This window comes from Microchirus variegatus (genome assembly GCF_963457635.1).
Source record: "Microchirus variegatus genome assembly, chromosome: 1".
Classification (NCBI taxonomy): domain Eukaryota; kingdom Metazoa; phylum Chordata; class Actinopteri; order Pleuronectiformes; family Soleidae; genus Microchirus; species Microchirus variegatus.
Window position 1 is genome coordinate 6550200 of NC_139802.1, and position 16743 is coordinate 6566942.

General features: G+C 40.7%; 1 protein-coding gene across 2 annotated transcripts; it reads left to right on the plus strand.

Annotated features, from left to right (window-relative positions):
• Positions 1–162: 162 nt before the first annotated feature.
• tax1bp1b (Tax1 (human T-cell leukemia virus type I) binding protein 1b) lies at positions 163–15759 on the plus strand. 2 transcript variants are annotated; one of them, XM_083910701.1, is made up of 18 exons: positions 163–253; positions 1359–1552; positions 5265–5367; positions 5486–5676; positions 5765–5923; positions 6795–6943; positions 8063–8153; positions 9570–9755; positions 9932–10183; positions 10612–10782; positions 10951–11023; positions 11179–11297; positions 11420–11545; positions 12915–13001; positions 13599–13800; positions 14089–14267; positions 14361–14446; positions 14672–15759. In XM_083910701.1, exons 2-18 carry the CDS (start codon positions 1376–1378, stop codon positions 14871–14873), a joined length of 2553 nt encoding a protein of 850 aa, XP_083766827.1. In that variant the 5' UTR covers positions 163–253; positions 1359–1375; the 3' UTR covers positions 14874–15759. The 2 variants fall into 2 exon arrangements, with proteins under 2 accessions (XP_083766827.1, XP_083766828.1); XM_083910702.1 differs by having other exon boundaries at positions 14110–14267.
• The last annotated feature ends 984 nt before the right edge of the window (positions 15760–16743 follow it).

Below are 16743 nucleotides of genomic sequence, written 5' to 3' on the forward strand. Positions count from 1 at the left end.
TCTTAATCTTATCTTCCTAGATATATTTTTGCTAGTTTTATACATAGAATAATGTTTATACTTCTGTATCTTCTGTCATTGTTGTCATAGTTTTTTTTTTGACCAGTCTGGTGGGATTCCCGAGTGTGTATGTTTCCGGAAATGACGTCACGTTGTTTTTCCAGGAAGAGTACAGGGGAAAGCACTAAACTGCGTCAACAAATTGATTTCTTGAAACATTCGGATTTTAGCGTCTGATCAACATGGCAACTCGGTATGTTCGCGGTTTATTATTACAAAAGTGATCGACAAACATCGCTTGACGTTGTTTTTTCTCAAAGTTGCCGTCGAGAGGCTGTGTCGCTAACAAGTTGCTAACTGATTACATTAGCTAACCTTGTCCTCCAGTTCACAGCTGTGCTATGGTACTCTGTTATTCGTTAAGGGCGTTACTGTGAGACTAACTTTACTCTCTGTAATCAGCACAGTGTGCTTCAGATGAGGTGAATATTTAGATCAGTAGTGTGTGATATAGGGACTAATGTATTTGATCCGATCCTTCATCCGCACTGTTGTCCCGTACGTGTAAAATATGTGGCTAGCGCTAGCCAGTTAGCTGCATAGCTTACGTAGCCTGTCATGATCAGTTGTCACATTAGGCCTTACCACGCAGTTTGTACTTTCGAATTGTTAGTCATGGTCATTACTGTGGACTTTCGGCAAAAAGTATCATAGAATATATATATATATAACTGAGGCGATCGCTGAAGACGTTTTCGACTGTCATCAGATAAAGTGTTTTGGTTGGTTTTGGTTGTCACAGCCCAAATTACGTCGGTGAATTATGTCATCTGAAGCCCTAATTGAAAATACACGAAGTTGTATTTGTTATGTTTACTATATAAATGTGGTGGAACTTGGGAAATAGAAGAAGAGAGAAAGGAAAGAGACAGAATACATGAAGAAAGATAATTTTAAGTCGTTTCAAGTGTGATTGAAGATCAATGGCAGGAATAATTTTCTGCTCTCACTTAGTTTGAACATGTGTATTATTCATGTTAACCACCAGATGTTGATGGCGAAGTGGCTGTGTTGCTAAGGTGCCTGGAAAGAGCTTTGTAAATATTCTGCAGCTCTATTACTGATGACGTCACTGTAATACCATCTGTATTCATAGCAACCCAATATGATAATATAAACAAGTCAAATTGATTTTACTGTGAAATCAGGCAATTGACAGTATAGATTACATAGTTTTCAATATTCAGTGATTGTTTGTCAGTCATTGATAAGAGTGTGTGTAATTTTACTAACTTAAACTTGTGTTTACTGTGGATTCTAATTATTATATATGTTGTGGTTTGTCTCTTCCTGTGTAGCCACTACTGAGTGATTTATGGCACTGTTCCTGGACGGAACCTTATCAGGCATCAACATGGACACATCAAACTTTGCCCACGTCATCTTTCAAAATGTGGGCAAGAGTTACCTGCCACACGCTGCACTCGAGTGTCACTATACACTGACACAGTTCATCAAGCCAAATCCAAAGGACTGGGTTGGCATATTCAAGGTGAATGTCCCTATTGTAGAAGATAACTACAGTATGCATTCCGTTGGCTAGATCTGTTGGGCAAGGGCATCTATCTACTTCCAAGATTGTACTAAAATGATGTAGCCACATAGACTGGGAGTTAGCAGCAGTTAGCATTTAGTGAAGTGATCATTTGCAGGCTCTAGAAGACACATTGCCGTCATATATAACATGTATCCACTGGACAGATAAATCCTCTAAGGCTGGAAGTTTGTGTAGGTCTCTGTGCTGCACTGTGGAGCCAAGAATATAACTTTTTGCAGACTTCCGTTTTTCGGCCCGATAGCGCTAGTGTGTTCTGACGGCGCCCCTGCCTAGTGTAGCGTGATAAATCAGCGAAAATTAGGAAAATCAAGGAAGCACACCACCGGGCCATGCTCAACCATGTCCAGAATCTTAGGACAATCTGACTAACTGTCAGTGAGATATGCCCGTCACAGACACAACTTGCTAGATAGCATACATTTAAAAAATGTGTTATCTATCTATCTATCTATCTATCTATCTAGATAGATAGATAGATAGATAGATAGATAGATAGATAGATAGATAGATAGATAGATAGATAGATAGATAGATAGATAACACATTTTTTAAATGTATGCTATGCAATGGGTAAGATGTGGTCATGTGAAATGGTGGGACCTTGAAGCAGATGTCTAGTTTCATGTCAGATTCAAAACTTATTAAGACGGGACAACATGATTTTGATGGTACGAATGGAAAAACTTTAACTGTAATGTCCTTACTAAATTCAAATGTTTTCATCTTCTTGGGCCCCTTTTTTTACTTGGCTGAGGTTGGCTGGGGAGACTGATTAATTATTATTTTCTGAGCCCATCATCTGTTTTATTGTTTTGTCTCAGTGAAAACTGAAATAAAATGATTTGGACAAAAGCAATTAATTCTCTATGTATTTTTAACTGAATCAATTTCAAACCATATTGGTGGTCATATCCAGTCCCAGCCACGTTTACTTGGAAAATGAGCCTGGCAGACTTAATAGAGCATTTTGACCCTCACCACACAGAAGAGTGGCCCACATGGATCTTGTTAAAGGAGCACATTAAATCAAAGATACAGTAGTGGCAGTAATGTATTTTAGCCTCATCTGTAGTGAATCATGGATTAAGGAAGAGCATATGGCTCCAGGCTTCTCTAGACCAGCAGGACCAGAAATTTGATGGAAGCTGGGATTAAATCACGCAAGATCAAAAAAAGTGATTGTTTTTAAATTATTGCAATTTTTTTTTCTTTTTCTTTTTTCGCTTAGAGAATGGAAGTCAGAAATGTACTAATGCACTTATCAGGAGCTTATAGTTGTAGTGTCGGCCAAAAAGGAATTATGTTTAGTTTTTCTTCCTATCAGATATTTAAATTGGGAATTTCTTTGTACACATCTCCACCTCGAATATCAGTGTTAATGACTCATAGTCCAAATATGTTCTACTTTTGTAGCTCTGAGAGGAGTCTGTGTGCATAGCTTTGTGCCTTGCTTATTGAAAAATGAAGTAATGTCAGGCTGATGCGTGAAGGCTGTTTGAATCCTGGATTCAGCAGTCTGCTGTGGCTGGATGCCACATCACATTGTGTTTAGCTTCAAGGTTGGCAACGACTGGCAGCACAGATCTTACTAAATTCTTCAGCCTCAAGAACACAGAGCCAGGCTGGAAAAGCCTGAATGCAGGATCATAAATTGTGTAAATGTTCTTGGCAGCGCTGACAGATGAAACATTTGGTGCCAAGTTCTTGTCTTGGCATGCATGGAGATACCTGGGTGTGTTGTACATAAAGTGCTTGCTCCTGAGACGCATTTAGTTGCTCGTGGTTCCTAATCAAGCAGAGCAGCTACTGCTGCGAGTGCTAACACCCAGTCAAGGGCTTTGGTGGGGTGTTCTAATGAGAATGTAGTGCATACAAATATGTCTGCTTAAGTGATGTACAGTCGTTTTAACTGTGGTTCAGTCATTTGTGACTTGTTAGCACAGCTGTTTAGTCATTTCTGTTTTGTTTGTAGATTTATTAGAAGAGCATGACTAAATTGAAAATATCTTACTGTTACTGTTTCACGTCAGCCTGAAATGCATTTACATATGCTGAAATGACACTATTTTACTTGGCAAACCAAACAAAAACAGTGAATGCTATTGACGATGGATAGATTGGAGGCAGGGTTTTATTTGCTCATGGACAAAAGCAGTCTTTGGCTCTTAGATACTGGAAAATTGACCGATACTGCCTGATGCGAGCTGTTCTCTGCTACAAAGAGGAATGTTGTTGGGAAAGGTTGTCCGAGTTGCAGCGGATAAAGCAAGAACAGCTTTATAATTAACCTGTCTCTGAGCACAGCCTCCGTGTGATTCATGAGCAACTTGCCTCCTGACTTTGCACAGTCTGACTGACAATCCATTATCTTGTAGCAACACTGCCGCTAGCTCTTGTTTGCTTTCTTGTTGAAGTTTGACTTTTCTGAAAGGCTGGAAGAAATGTATTTTAAATTAAAATGTGTGTCGCTTTGCTAGGCCTCATGCTCATTTTGTTGCTTTTCGCCAGTGTTGTTGTTTGAGTCACCGGTCTAGTTTTCTTTTACTGGTAGCTCTACCCCACCCCCTCCTCTTCTTTTCCTATTTATACACATTACAGGCCGGTCTGTTGTAAGTGAAAGAGTTTCTCTCAGTTTTCTCCCACTGCCACCTCTGCAGCTCTAATGAGTGGACTGGTGAACACTAGCCTTCAGTAATGACACTTACTCACTCAGTGCATGTTTTAATTGCTTCCTGTTCTTTATTGCTGGGGGCTGGAAATGTGCCGGTAACAATTGGGGGTTTAGAAGCACCAGAGCCTTCTATCTCTGGCTCTGATGAACACTTGCAGTATTGTAGCTGTAGGCTGTTTGTGCACAGGTGAGAGCGAAAACTTCCCAGATTTTCTTTTTCTTTTTTTTTTTTGAAGGGGGGGGGGGGACGTCCTACAACATCCAACACGCCAACATCAAAAGTAACATCTGTGGCAAGAGTATATATTTAAACACAATCTGTCAGAATGCATATTTATAATATGATTTGGCCAAAACTTTGAAAGTCACATCACACAAATTTATGTTGCGGCAGAGGCTGTGGTAATAGGCTTGTTTGACTGGGCTTGTTGTGGATGCATGTGTGTGCCTGTGTGTGCACACAAAAAGCCAGCCCACTCAATGTGACTCTGATTTTCTTTGACAGTTTTATGGCACTGAGCTGGAGTTATGGATGTATTTTCTGGACTCCCTCCTCATCAGCCATCAGTTAACAACACATAAAATACATATAATTACATTTTGGTTTTCATTTTCAAGTTGCCTATGTATAAAATTTTCACCTATTTTCCCCCTTCCTGTTAGAAGTGAGTTGTAGCTACGTTTCCACAGTCAGGCTTATTCATGACTAGGGCTGGACGACATGCACATGGTTTGCAGGAATTGCGGTGGTCGTTTTTCATTCCTGGACATAAAGTTGCATGAGACGTAGTCTTGTTTTATCATCGCAACTTGAACTGAAAACTCCACAATTATAGTAATAATCCAGTTTTTAGATATTTTGGAGGTGGCAGTCTTGGATTCTTGGAAGCCTTTGTGTTAGTCCTCCATTGTCATTATCTTATACTGATGTGGTGAGAAGGCATGGTTGAATGAATTCCCCACGATGTCTCACAGGTTGGTTGGAGCACAGCGAGGGACTATTACACATTCTTGTGGTCGCCGCTTCCTGAGAACTATGTGGAGGGTACGGCAGTCAACAGAACTGTGGTGTTTCAGGGTAAGATCATACCAAAGTTTTATATAATTTTTTACACCTTTTCACAACTTACATAGTCGATCAGTAAACCTCTCTGTACCACTTTACACTGATTTTAATGGCTGTCATTCTTTCCCAGGGTACTATGTTCCCAACGATGACGGTGAGTTCTACCAGTTCTGTTACGTGACCCACAAAGGTGAGATCCGTGGAGCAAGCACACCATTCCTGTTTCGGGCCAACAGCCCGTCAGAGGACGAGCTGCTGACCGTGGAGGATGAATGCAATTCTGATATCCTGGTGGTCACCACCAAGGCTGGCTTCCTCGAGGTAGCATCTTGCTCAACAGAGTGAATTATTAAGCGAGTCGTTTTGTGAGTTGCCAAATAAATTATGAACAATTTATCTTTCTGTTCAGCAAAAGGTGGAAGAAGCTCAGAGAGAGAAAGAGGAGCTGGTCAGAAACATAGCCCTCCTGCAGCAGGAAAAGGAGCAGCTGGAAGCTGAAAAGGAGAGTCTGCAGAAAGAGTGTGAGCAGGAGAAAGAGACGTGTGGCCAGCTGAGAAGAGAGAACCAAGTAAGCAAACAGAGCTGGGAAAGGGAAAGTCAATTTTGTTGTTTAAAAACTGCAGATGGAGGACATGGATAAACAATGCCCCATTCCTTTTTGCACAATTATTAATTTATATGATTTTTATGATGCTTGTCTTCTACTTGTTTTTATTCAAAGTTTTAAATTTGGCCAAATAGTCTCTTAGCACCCCCTAGCGAAATACTGCAAACGTGCACAGCTGTTCAAACTTATGATCCACTAAAAAGCATAAATCACACTCTTGACAGATATGAATGTCTGTATTATCAAAGTTGTAAGTCAGCTTTTTATTGCACAACATTAAGTCTTAAAAGCAGTGTCAGTAATAATTCATATTGCTGTCCTCTGCCATAAATCAGGTTTTAAAACGCCTTTCAGATGAATACATGATTACAGAATTTGTGGCTCTTAATTTTATTACTATACTTTTATATGATTTTTTTTATGTGGTGTGAAAAGAAAGTATTCCAAAATTCAGCCTATAAACAAACTGTTAAAAAATTATTTCCTTTTTGCGTGTAATGTTTTAATATTGAAAACTCATAATGTTCCTTTTTGATTTAGATTTGCATCTCAAAGACAATAAACTTTATGTTTTGCACACACTTTCCACAAGCTTAGAGTCAAAGACACACATGGAGAGTGCGATATACTAGGAAGCCAGAATTATTTTGTCATATTAAGTTTCTAAACCCCATATTGATTTATGACGGCCTTGGCACAAATTGTAGTAGATTTCTTTTGTGAATGAGAACGGTTATAGGTTTCATAAGTTCAGGCAGATTACTAAATCTGTGTATTTTATTTGCTCTTAAGTCCTTTTGGGCTTCCAATATAATATTTTATTGTTTCCCAGGAGGTGCAGAATTCTTCCCAGGCCTTGCAGGAGGAGAAAGAGGAGGTAAAGAGGAGACTGGAGGAAGCCACAGCCAGAGTCATACAGCTGGAGGAGGATCTGATTGGAGTCACTCAAAAGGGCTTACAAAAGGAAACTGAGCTGGACAGGTGAGGCCATGATATGGAGGAAGATTTACCCGTTTGATTATAATACATTTAATCGTGTGTAGCGTAGCAGAAGCCTCTCAAAAAGAAAGTAAGTTTGGGCGCCAGACATTATTAAACATTTATTTATTAAATTAATTAATTTTTATTATTTCTAAATATTAATTTTTACGAGAGGTTATCCGGGTTAACTTGTCTCTAAGCTACAAAAGATGCCAACATCAAATAAATATACAACCTATCATCATACTTTCATGCAGATTATATTAGAAATAAAAACACAAAATTAGAATATAGAATTCAACATTCAATCAATAATTGAATTGGACCATCCACAAACTCAAACATAATTCAAAATCATTCTGTCCGAGAGAACAGAAAACATTTCAGAAATGCTACTCACTAATAATGTCTTTTCAGTTAATTCGGAGGAGGACAAGGGGGAAAAGGGGACATGACGTATCAGTCAGTTCAGAGAGAGATGTGATCGGGGGGGGGGGCTTGGATACCTCAGTCAATTTGCATCAGTGCAGTTTCAGGGGGATCTGAATAATTACGGGGGGGGGGGGGGGTGAGAGAGTGCGAGGGGGAGAGAGAATCTGTAGCTTGGGGTGGAAGCCAGGAGAAACCAGGAGAGTTCCAGAAATTTTGGACTTATCTGCCCTTGGTAGGTGTTGTCCAACTGAGACGTCAGCCACTGTATCCATGCAGGTTTTTTGAAGATCCTCACGGTCTCCTCCTCCCAGGATCAGCTTGTTCCTCTCGTTTTTTAGTTACACACCAAACTGTCTTTCATTTTACTTTTCTTATTTGTCCAAAAAAAACTTCAGAATCTTCTTAATTGGTCAGCACTCCTTCTCCTGCTTTCAGTCCACCTGCCAGCTGCATTTGTTTGTTCCCTCCTCTCACTCAGCTCTCAGGTGTGACCTATTTATCAGTTCCCTCCTCCCTTTACTTCCTGCTCAGGTGAAAAATCGGATTGACCACTCCTCCATCCTCCCTACTCGTTACACGTGTTATACTTGTACCCTGCCCCGTTTTATATCTATTCATATATGTGTATATGTATATATATGTATGATACAATTTGTGACAAACAATTAATAAACATCTCTTTCTTAGTCTCAAAGACAGAGTGAAGAAACTTACAGCAGAGAAGGAGGCACTCGAGTCTCATCTCAAGAACGAGAAAGATGAGAAGGAACTTTACAAGGTAATAGCAGTAAAACGTCGCCGTGTGCATTTCCTCGAAATTCTGGCATATCTGTGATCCTTGAAAAATAAAAAAAAACATCACATAAATGTTACAAATAAGGGATGCTGTAATAGGGACGTCTTGATTTTGTTAAGTAGAAGTGAGCGAGTTCATGTTGCATGATTATGTCAGTGGCTCAGCGGTGGTTTGGTTAAACACTATGTTAGTGACAGCTGTATAATCTGTGTATAATTACCTCAGCACTGCTTATTTACCAAACACATTCAGTTTTAATGGAGGGGTGAGGCATGGGCCATGAATCTGGTCGACAAACGTTCCTGGAACACTGGAACACGTTTTTGTAAATTTTGGAGAAGATATTATATTGTTCCTGATGTGGAAAATCAGACATAAATTCACAAATTTCAAATGATTTTTGGTCTCTTCATCATCAAATAAAATCAGTACAGTTAACTGGAATGCATCACAAAGGGAAAGTACATTTAGATACAGTTGTCAGCTCAGTGTTGACAGTCTTGTGGATAAAAAACGTTTCAAGTGGAAGCAGAATGGGTGGTGGGAATCCTCAGTGATGGTGGATGGTTGATGTTTAATTCCCAGCTGGAATGGGAAAAGGGTACTGTTCAATGTCTTTTACCCTCCTGCTCGGCTGCTGCTGTTCGGTTGCTTCACAGTTACCGAATAAGGAAATTAGACCATAGGTTATGATGCTGCCTATTTAGAAGGTGGGAAGACTTCCCCTTTTTGGCCTCTAGAGGGAATGGAGTCACGGTTGAACCTGTGTGACTGTGGCGGAGGTCTGGTGATGTATAATATGCGCTACCATGAACGTGGTATAACAGCACCATCCATAGTCTCCGACTCTTTAGCTCAGTAGAGGTTTGCAGTCTGCTCTGCAGTGCCATTCTGGTGTACAATATTTTCCTCATATTAGATTCCTGAAAATTACAAGACCCGTTTATAGACATTTCCTGTTTTCCACTTTTTACCACTGTGATTACTTCGCCTTTTCCTACCTAAACATTTAGTCTAAACGGCCATTTCTTTTCTCGTCCGGCTGGTGTTTGTATGTCTTTGTTGTGGTGGGCACTACACGGGAATTAGGAGTGCCACACACTGGAAGTTGAGCCAAAAATCTTTTCCTAATTTAACTTGCGCCATCACACTGGGGTCGGTGCATGAGGAATTCTTTATAGGCCTATTTCAATCTCCGTTTTTTTGTAATTGAAGTCATGCAACATTTGTTTTAACAGTCATATGCTCTTTGGTACATGATCATGATTGGTGTTTTATAAATGAGGCAAGAGCCAAGAACTTTATGTTTTATAACGTCTCCTGTTTTATTACCTTATCTGTGTGTGTGGGCATGTGTTTAAATCTGTATCTGTGTGTGTGTGTGTGTGTGTAAACTAGATTCACCTGAAAAATCGGGAGCTGGAGAACACCAAGCTGAGTGCAGAGCTGCAGATGCTGAAGTCGGTGGATGTAAACAAGGAAAACACCATTGCCCAGTTTAAAGAGGAGGTGGGACGCCTGCAGACGTGCCTCACTGAGCAGGAGAAGCAGTACAGAGAGATCCTCGCAAAATTCTCTCCTTTGGTACAAAACATGTTTTTTTAAAGCTTGAAAAAGTCAACACTGAAGTATATTTGTCGAAAGCAGGCATTGACAAGATTAACTATTGTATGAGAATGTATTAAGAACAATAATTGTAAAGAATAATGATAATTGTGTATATGAACAACATGGTCTAAGAATGTGTTTGTGTGTGGCAGGGGGATATGAAGGCCCTGAAGGAGCAGCTGCGGCAGAAGGAGGAACAGATCCAAGCGAACCAGCAGCAGTCCTCCCTGTTAGCTGCTGAGTTGCGGGATGCCTCTCGGGCACGTGATCGAACCATGTCTGAACTCTACCACATGAAACTGGAGGCCGACGCACTCCGACAGGCCAAGGCTGACGTTCAAGCCCAGTGCGTCCACCTCGAGCACCTGGTGGAGCAGATGAAGGCAGCGGCTCAGCAGGAAGCAGTAAGGATAAAGATCCATCGACATGTCAGGCTTCACTGATTGGACTAGCAGTATTTAAATACATATTTATTTACTTCTAGCAATATTACATTAAGACTGTATGCTATATTTGGTGCAGCTAATGCAAACAAGGAATATAAATAACAACTTACATTATACATTAAAATGATCAGTAATGGAAAAACAATTCTCCATATATCAGACTTTGCCATATGTAAGAAGAAAAAAAAATCTTTCCTGAGTCGTACAGTATTCTGCTGCAGTACACCACATCGGAACAGCCTCTTTCATTCTAGAATCATTTGACTCATCATAAAAAGGCTGTTAGACAGCATAGATGATTATTATGTAGCGTGTCTACATCTACATTCCCCTCGTAGCCCTTTTCTGTAACACATTCCTGTTCCTCCAATGTTTTTCTTCGCTAGGCCAAAGCGGAGGAGGAAGCTGCTGCAGACCCCGCTGTTGTCGCAGAGCTCCAGAGAGAGGTGGAGGACCTGAAAATGCGGCTGCACATGGCTGCTGAACACTATAAGGAGAAATACAAGGAATGTCAGCGACTGCAAAAACAAGTGCTTAAGCTCTCTGAGCAGCAAGGGGTAGGTCCCACCAGATTCCAGCAGACACAGGCCTCCGATGGGTGGAAAGAACACACCTCACATCATATTTCTGTACCAAATAAAATAATCTGATCCCTCTGTTAGTTTTTGTTGTGCGTTCAGTTTTTTTCCCTCTTCCCTTAAGTCTCCCTTTTTTTCTGTCTCCAGGAGCTGAAGAGAGGCTCAACACAAGAGGCCTCAGCCATCGCTGCATCTGGGAGTCCAGACACATCAGTGCCAGGTACCTTTTATTTAACTTTCAAACTGGGGTGTAATAACATACTAAAGTATAATATGCTATCAGCCTCTCATTGTATTTGTCCACAAAAGAACTGATAGCAGAGTGGTTCTGTACAGTTGCTTTACATCAGCTCTCCGTCTGACTTGTCTCCACAGGGAGTCCAGGCTCTGCTGATCCCATGCTGGAAGCCATCATCCAGGAGAAGCTCAAAGGCATCAGCAGAGAGGCGTCTGACAGAAATGACAAGTACAGAAAATGCAAGCAGATGCTGGCTGTAAGAAAACTCCCTTTTTGCACCCCGTTACTAGTCATGCATCCCACGATTCAATGTTGAAACCCTGCTGTGAAAGACGACTGCACGAACAAATGTATGATATAGTCGCGTCTGCTTCTTAGGAGGAGAAGGAGCGCAGCGGCATGTTGGCCGATGAGCTGGCCAAAGTCGAGGTGAAATTTAAGGAGCAGTTTAAGATCAACGAAAACCTGAAGCTGCAGCTGGCATCAGAGGAAGATCGCTACAAGGTTAGTACAACCGGAGTTCAGCTGCAAGTGAAGCTCCGCTCTACTGCCTTTGAAGTATAAAGTCTGACTGTGGACTCTTCTCTGTTTTCAAACGTTTGTGTATGGCTGGTCTAGCTCAAAGACTGAGCCTTTGATGCTATCTCTTCCCTTGAACGCAGCCACTCTGTCAGCGTTGTTTATGAGTAGGCCGATCTGTGAGACAACATTTTACGGGTGTTTATGTCAGGCCGCGGTGACGAGCGAAGCTTGGCTTAGAGGAGTCATCTCCAGTTGCCTGGCTAATGCTGCGCTTGGCTCAGGTTAGGCAGATATTTGCTTAGTGTCTCGGAGGAATTCAAACAGGTTGTTTTTCTTTGAGCCGGATTGTACATAAATCTGTCCTCGGCAAAGGGAAGCCTTTTATGGCTGTGATCAATTAATGCCATCCACTGAAGCCTGACTGTATTTCAATGATGTCTTTTTCAATCGGTAGCTAAGGTCAGAAGTTAAAGACTTGATAATGCTGTGGTCTCTTGTAGTTTAATTAATTGAACAAATTACAGGTCATTATAAATGAGTTCATATCTATACAGTATAGTCAAATTATTATTTTCTATTTGACTTCATTTGTTTAATAATAAGATGAAGTTTGTGTGCTATGTTATGCATAACATGCACAGAATACTTTGTGTTTTGTCTTTAAAGACAATGAATAAGTGTTGTTTTCTTTAATATTGGTTCACGTGATATAATCTTTAAGCAATACTTAATGAATTATTACTCAGACAATTAAAATCACATAATTATATTGGCTAAAAAAAAAAGGAGATATAATTTTTGGCCAATATCGCCTGCCCATAGGGGTAATTATCAATTTTGATTACCAAACATTTTCATGTAACGGTGTTGCAATATTTCTGATAGACAGTTCATTCCACACTATCACCATTTCATTACAAAGCTGGAAATTGTATTAGTAATATTGTATTAACATAATACGACGTCCTATCACAAATTAAAACTATACTGTACTATATTTACAGTGTTACCAAAGATACACACATAGAAAGGGCGACATTGTTGTTGTTGCCTTTCTGTTTGCAGCAGAGGTAATGACAGAGTCAGGCTGATGGACGTGAAAACAGGAACAGGGTATATGTGGCAGCGAAAAGACGCTGATGTTGGCACTGTTGTTACATGTAATTCCTCTGACTCCATAAAGTTGGCGTGCTATTTAAAAAAAACAAAACCAAATCACAAAGGGCTGGACATGAGGCCAGTTTGTTTGAGGTGTCATAAAGAAGGGGTTTTCTTAGCAGAGGTTTTACAGGGTTTCAGCAAGAGTCTCTGATTATCATTTCTCTCCTTTTTGTTTCTTTTGTTTATTCAGAGTCAGGTTGCTGAAAAGGGACGGGAGCTGAAGGAAATGAAGGACACACTAGCACTTGTTTTGAAGGAGAAGGAAAAACTGGAAGGGGTTAGTGATAGCTTTCATTTTCTCTTTCTTTTATGGACCTTATTCCATACTAAAACAAAATCCCTAAAAAAAAGTGCCATTCCGCTGCCATTTTCTCTTCTCAATCTGGTCTGTGTTTAATATGCCTCTAATTGCAGAAGCAAAGTAAATAGGTTCTTATTTTCCATTTCATTACTTTGCACCACAGCAAGGTCCTCACTGACCTAAAATATTGCTCCGAGGTTATGCCGTTACAGCTAAGAGGAGCAGAATGACCCAATTTGAGGTTTAGACTGTAAATTAAATTGGCGTCTGCAGCTAACATCAATAAAACACAGCGTCCTATTCCCCTTTGAAAACGAGAAGAGTTTCTTTTTTAATGAAGGCACTAATTAAACTGTTTGTGTGAGCGAGAGGAAAAGCAAGAGCTCACAGCTCAAGGTCTGTGTGAGTGACTGTAGCAACGATGTGTTGTTCAGCTTGACTGACTGGGAGTCACAGAACCCTCTGACATTATGTCGCCCATACATACACATAAAAGTATATATAAATATATATATGCACTAGAGGTTGTTGTTGAGTGAAAAATTATTTGAATTCCGCTGTTTCCTCCCACAGGAGCTCCAGAAGGGCAGCTGCAGCAGGAAGGGAGATCAGGTGGCCGGTGAGAAAGCCAGCTCAGAGAGCAACCAGCTCAGTGTGCCTTTATACCTGCAGTACGCCGTCCCGTACGCTCAGGATGCTCCCACACCACTCCTGGTCTCTCAGAGCCCCAGCAAGCTGCAGTTTGGAAACCCTTACTCCATCTCAGACTCAAGAGGTTAGTATTTGTATGTATGCTGTGTTTCCACCATGGTACTATTCAATATGGAATTTCTGTCACCCAGTCAGCTGACTGTTGTGGGTGGAGCCGGTCAAACCATTTTACTCTGGTACCAAGGGAAGGTACCAAGGAATGGATTTGGTTGGGGACAGTTATTTTGGTACTATTCCTAATTGGAAAAGGCAAAAAAATATAAAATCAAAAATAATGCCACCCTTGCATTATCGTGTATACAGCCAGTATGCAAAATTATATAGGGAACATTTTTGTTTCCTTTTCTTTAAGGCTTGAATTGTCTCCCTGCAGATGAGGCAGATGAGGACTTCTCAGATGACCAGCTGCTCAGGCTGCCCCCTGTAGGCCCACCCTCTTGGGACAGCAACGTGGTGTGTATCCAACCCACCCGCAACCACAGTCGGCCAGAGGGCCACGAGGAGCCGGAGGAAAAGCAAAACAACAACAATGTAAGCCTCTCTCTCTGTGCAGTATTGAGGTGGCTACCGTTTCTTTTCCTATTTTTTTTTGGGACGGATTTTCTTGTGTCTGTTTTCTCTCAGGATAATACCAATGAACAGACCGCAGCAACTGAAGCTCACAGCCCATTTGTGAATGATGGACAAACAACCTTCTGCTTTGATCCCAGGTAACGCGCCCTCCCGTGCCTTAACGCTCATAAAATGCTGTCCAAGTTTGCTGCGCCCTATACCTGTGCACTGTAACATGTGTCAAGTGTTTGTTTCGCTGCACAAACCCCAGGCCACCCACCACGCGTCAGACAGATGCCATTTATTAGCGCTGCGCTCCTGGTTTGCCCGCATCGTCACTCGGCTGCTTATTTTACGTGAGCTTTTTCTCTCTCTCCCCACAGCATGGACATGAAACGGTGTCCGCTGTGTGAGGTCATCTTCCCGCCCAACTACGACCAGAGCAAGTTCGAGGAGCACGTGGAGAGCCACTGGAAGATCTGCCCAATGTGCAGCGAGCAGTTCCCGCTGGACTGCGACCAGAAGGTGTTTGAGAATCACGTGCTCACTCACTTCGACGGCCACACGCTCAACTTCGAACAGTAGAAGCGAGAAAATCAGCACATCAGCTCTGCCTACTTCCTGTCAACCACTGAAATAAATCACTCTGCACTCTTTTCTGCATGTAACAGTGTGACGATCCAGTCTTTAGGATTATATTGACTTTGTTACTTCAACTTAGAATTACTTCGAAGTGATGTGACATTTTAAAAAATAACATTTTATTTCAATGTATATCGCAGGGGTATTCAATCTGTTCGCAAATTAGACCTTTTCTTTTTAGGTGCAAGATTTTCCATTCACTTGGTTTCAGAGAGTAAGTTAGGGGGTTAAGACTGTTCTGTACGTACACACAATGACTTTAAACTCACTTTGGCTCTCACAGATCTGTTAGACTATAGGGCACAACGAATCAGGGAAAGAGATAAGTGTTTACCAAACTTTACATTTAAAAACATCGAACCAAATGATCCCCCCCCCCCCCCCCTCCACGAGCATCTCTGTAAAAGTCATTTGTTCGGACTTCTCAGAAAGCAGCCTTGGTGCACTATATGCAGTCAGGGAGAAACCTTCAGTGATTATTCTCATCCACACATGATTATACAGTATATCGTCAGATCATCTATTTTAGAATAAATAAAGCCAATGATATTGTGAAGCCTTGATACTCTGTGTACATTGTTTTGTTTGGTTAGGTTTCCTTTATGTTTAATTTTTTTTGTTCTTTTCAAAATCATTTAATTGGTTTATTTTGTCTGAATCTGTACGAATCTTCATTATCATCAGCTGATCTGTGCATGCCGAGCTTTTGTTGAAGTTCCCTCTTCAGTTCTTCACGTTTACCAGCATATTAAGTTATTTCATTCATAGAAAAAAACTTTCATTTGTTCGGTGACTTTCATGTATCTAATATGTACTAATAAAGTCTGTTTGAAACCAAGTAGTCGGTAAACGATGTGTGGTGTCACTCACAACACAGTGAAAACAACACGTGGATCTTTAGGCACACAATAGAAGAACTTTTATTCTAAATGTAACAAAAGTTTACATGAAGCAGCTTTCTGAGGAAATACAGTACATCACTATTGGTTTCCCCCAAACAACGTTTCCCTTTTTATGCACATAATGATTGTTTTTTTTTGTTTGTAACATATGAAAATATAATTTAATGCACTTAACACATGACAATACATTCACTTTACACTATACCAAAGACTTTCCTCCATACTGGCAGTACAATACTGTCACAACAGTTCCTCAACACTAACATCCATGCAGTGAAGATGTTATCTAAAGGCTCGTCGTTGATGCTCGAGTACTTCAGCTTGTGTAGCTGCTGTACAAACACCAGAACTGATGAGATCTGGCAGTAAATGTTAATTTGTTGGCAACTTGTTAGAAAAAGTGCTTCAATCCCTCACTGTAAAATAGCGAGGACGACTGCTTGTGTTTATTTATTTTTTTTAAGAAAGTGACCCGGAACAATGGAGTGGAGTTCCCATTGAATGGCAAAAAATACTATCAGGAACACTTGGACAAGGACCGAGGTGCTGAAATGCTTCCAAATGTCACCTGAGATCATCCTTTGGTGCTCACACAAGTTTTAGCAGTAAACCAGAAATTTAAAAAAAGGTTTGTAATACTTAATGTGACAGGAGAGAAACTGAGTCCAACAACAGCAAATATGATCTAGAATAAAACATACAAAGAGTTTAACATTTATCACACACACACACACACATTCCAATTTTTTGTTTGGCTCATACTGTATGAAACACACGTTTCTTCCCGTCTTCACGCTGCCTTTTAAAGCCAGATGCCTCGTAATACATGCAAGGATACTTGAGACTTTGTGTGGCAAGTCCTCATCTTGAATCAGCACCACATATATATAAAAAAAAAAGTTCAGATGGAT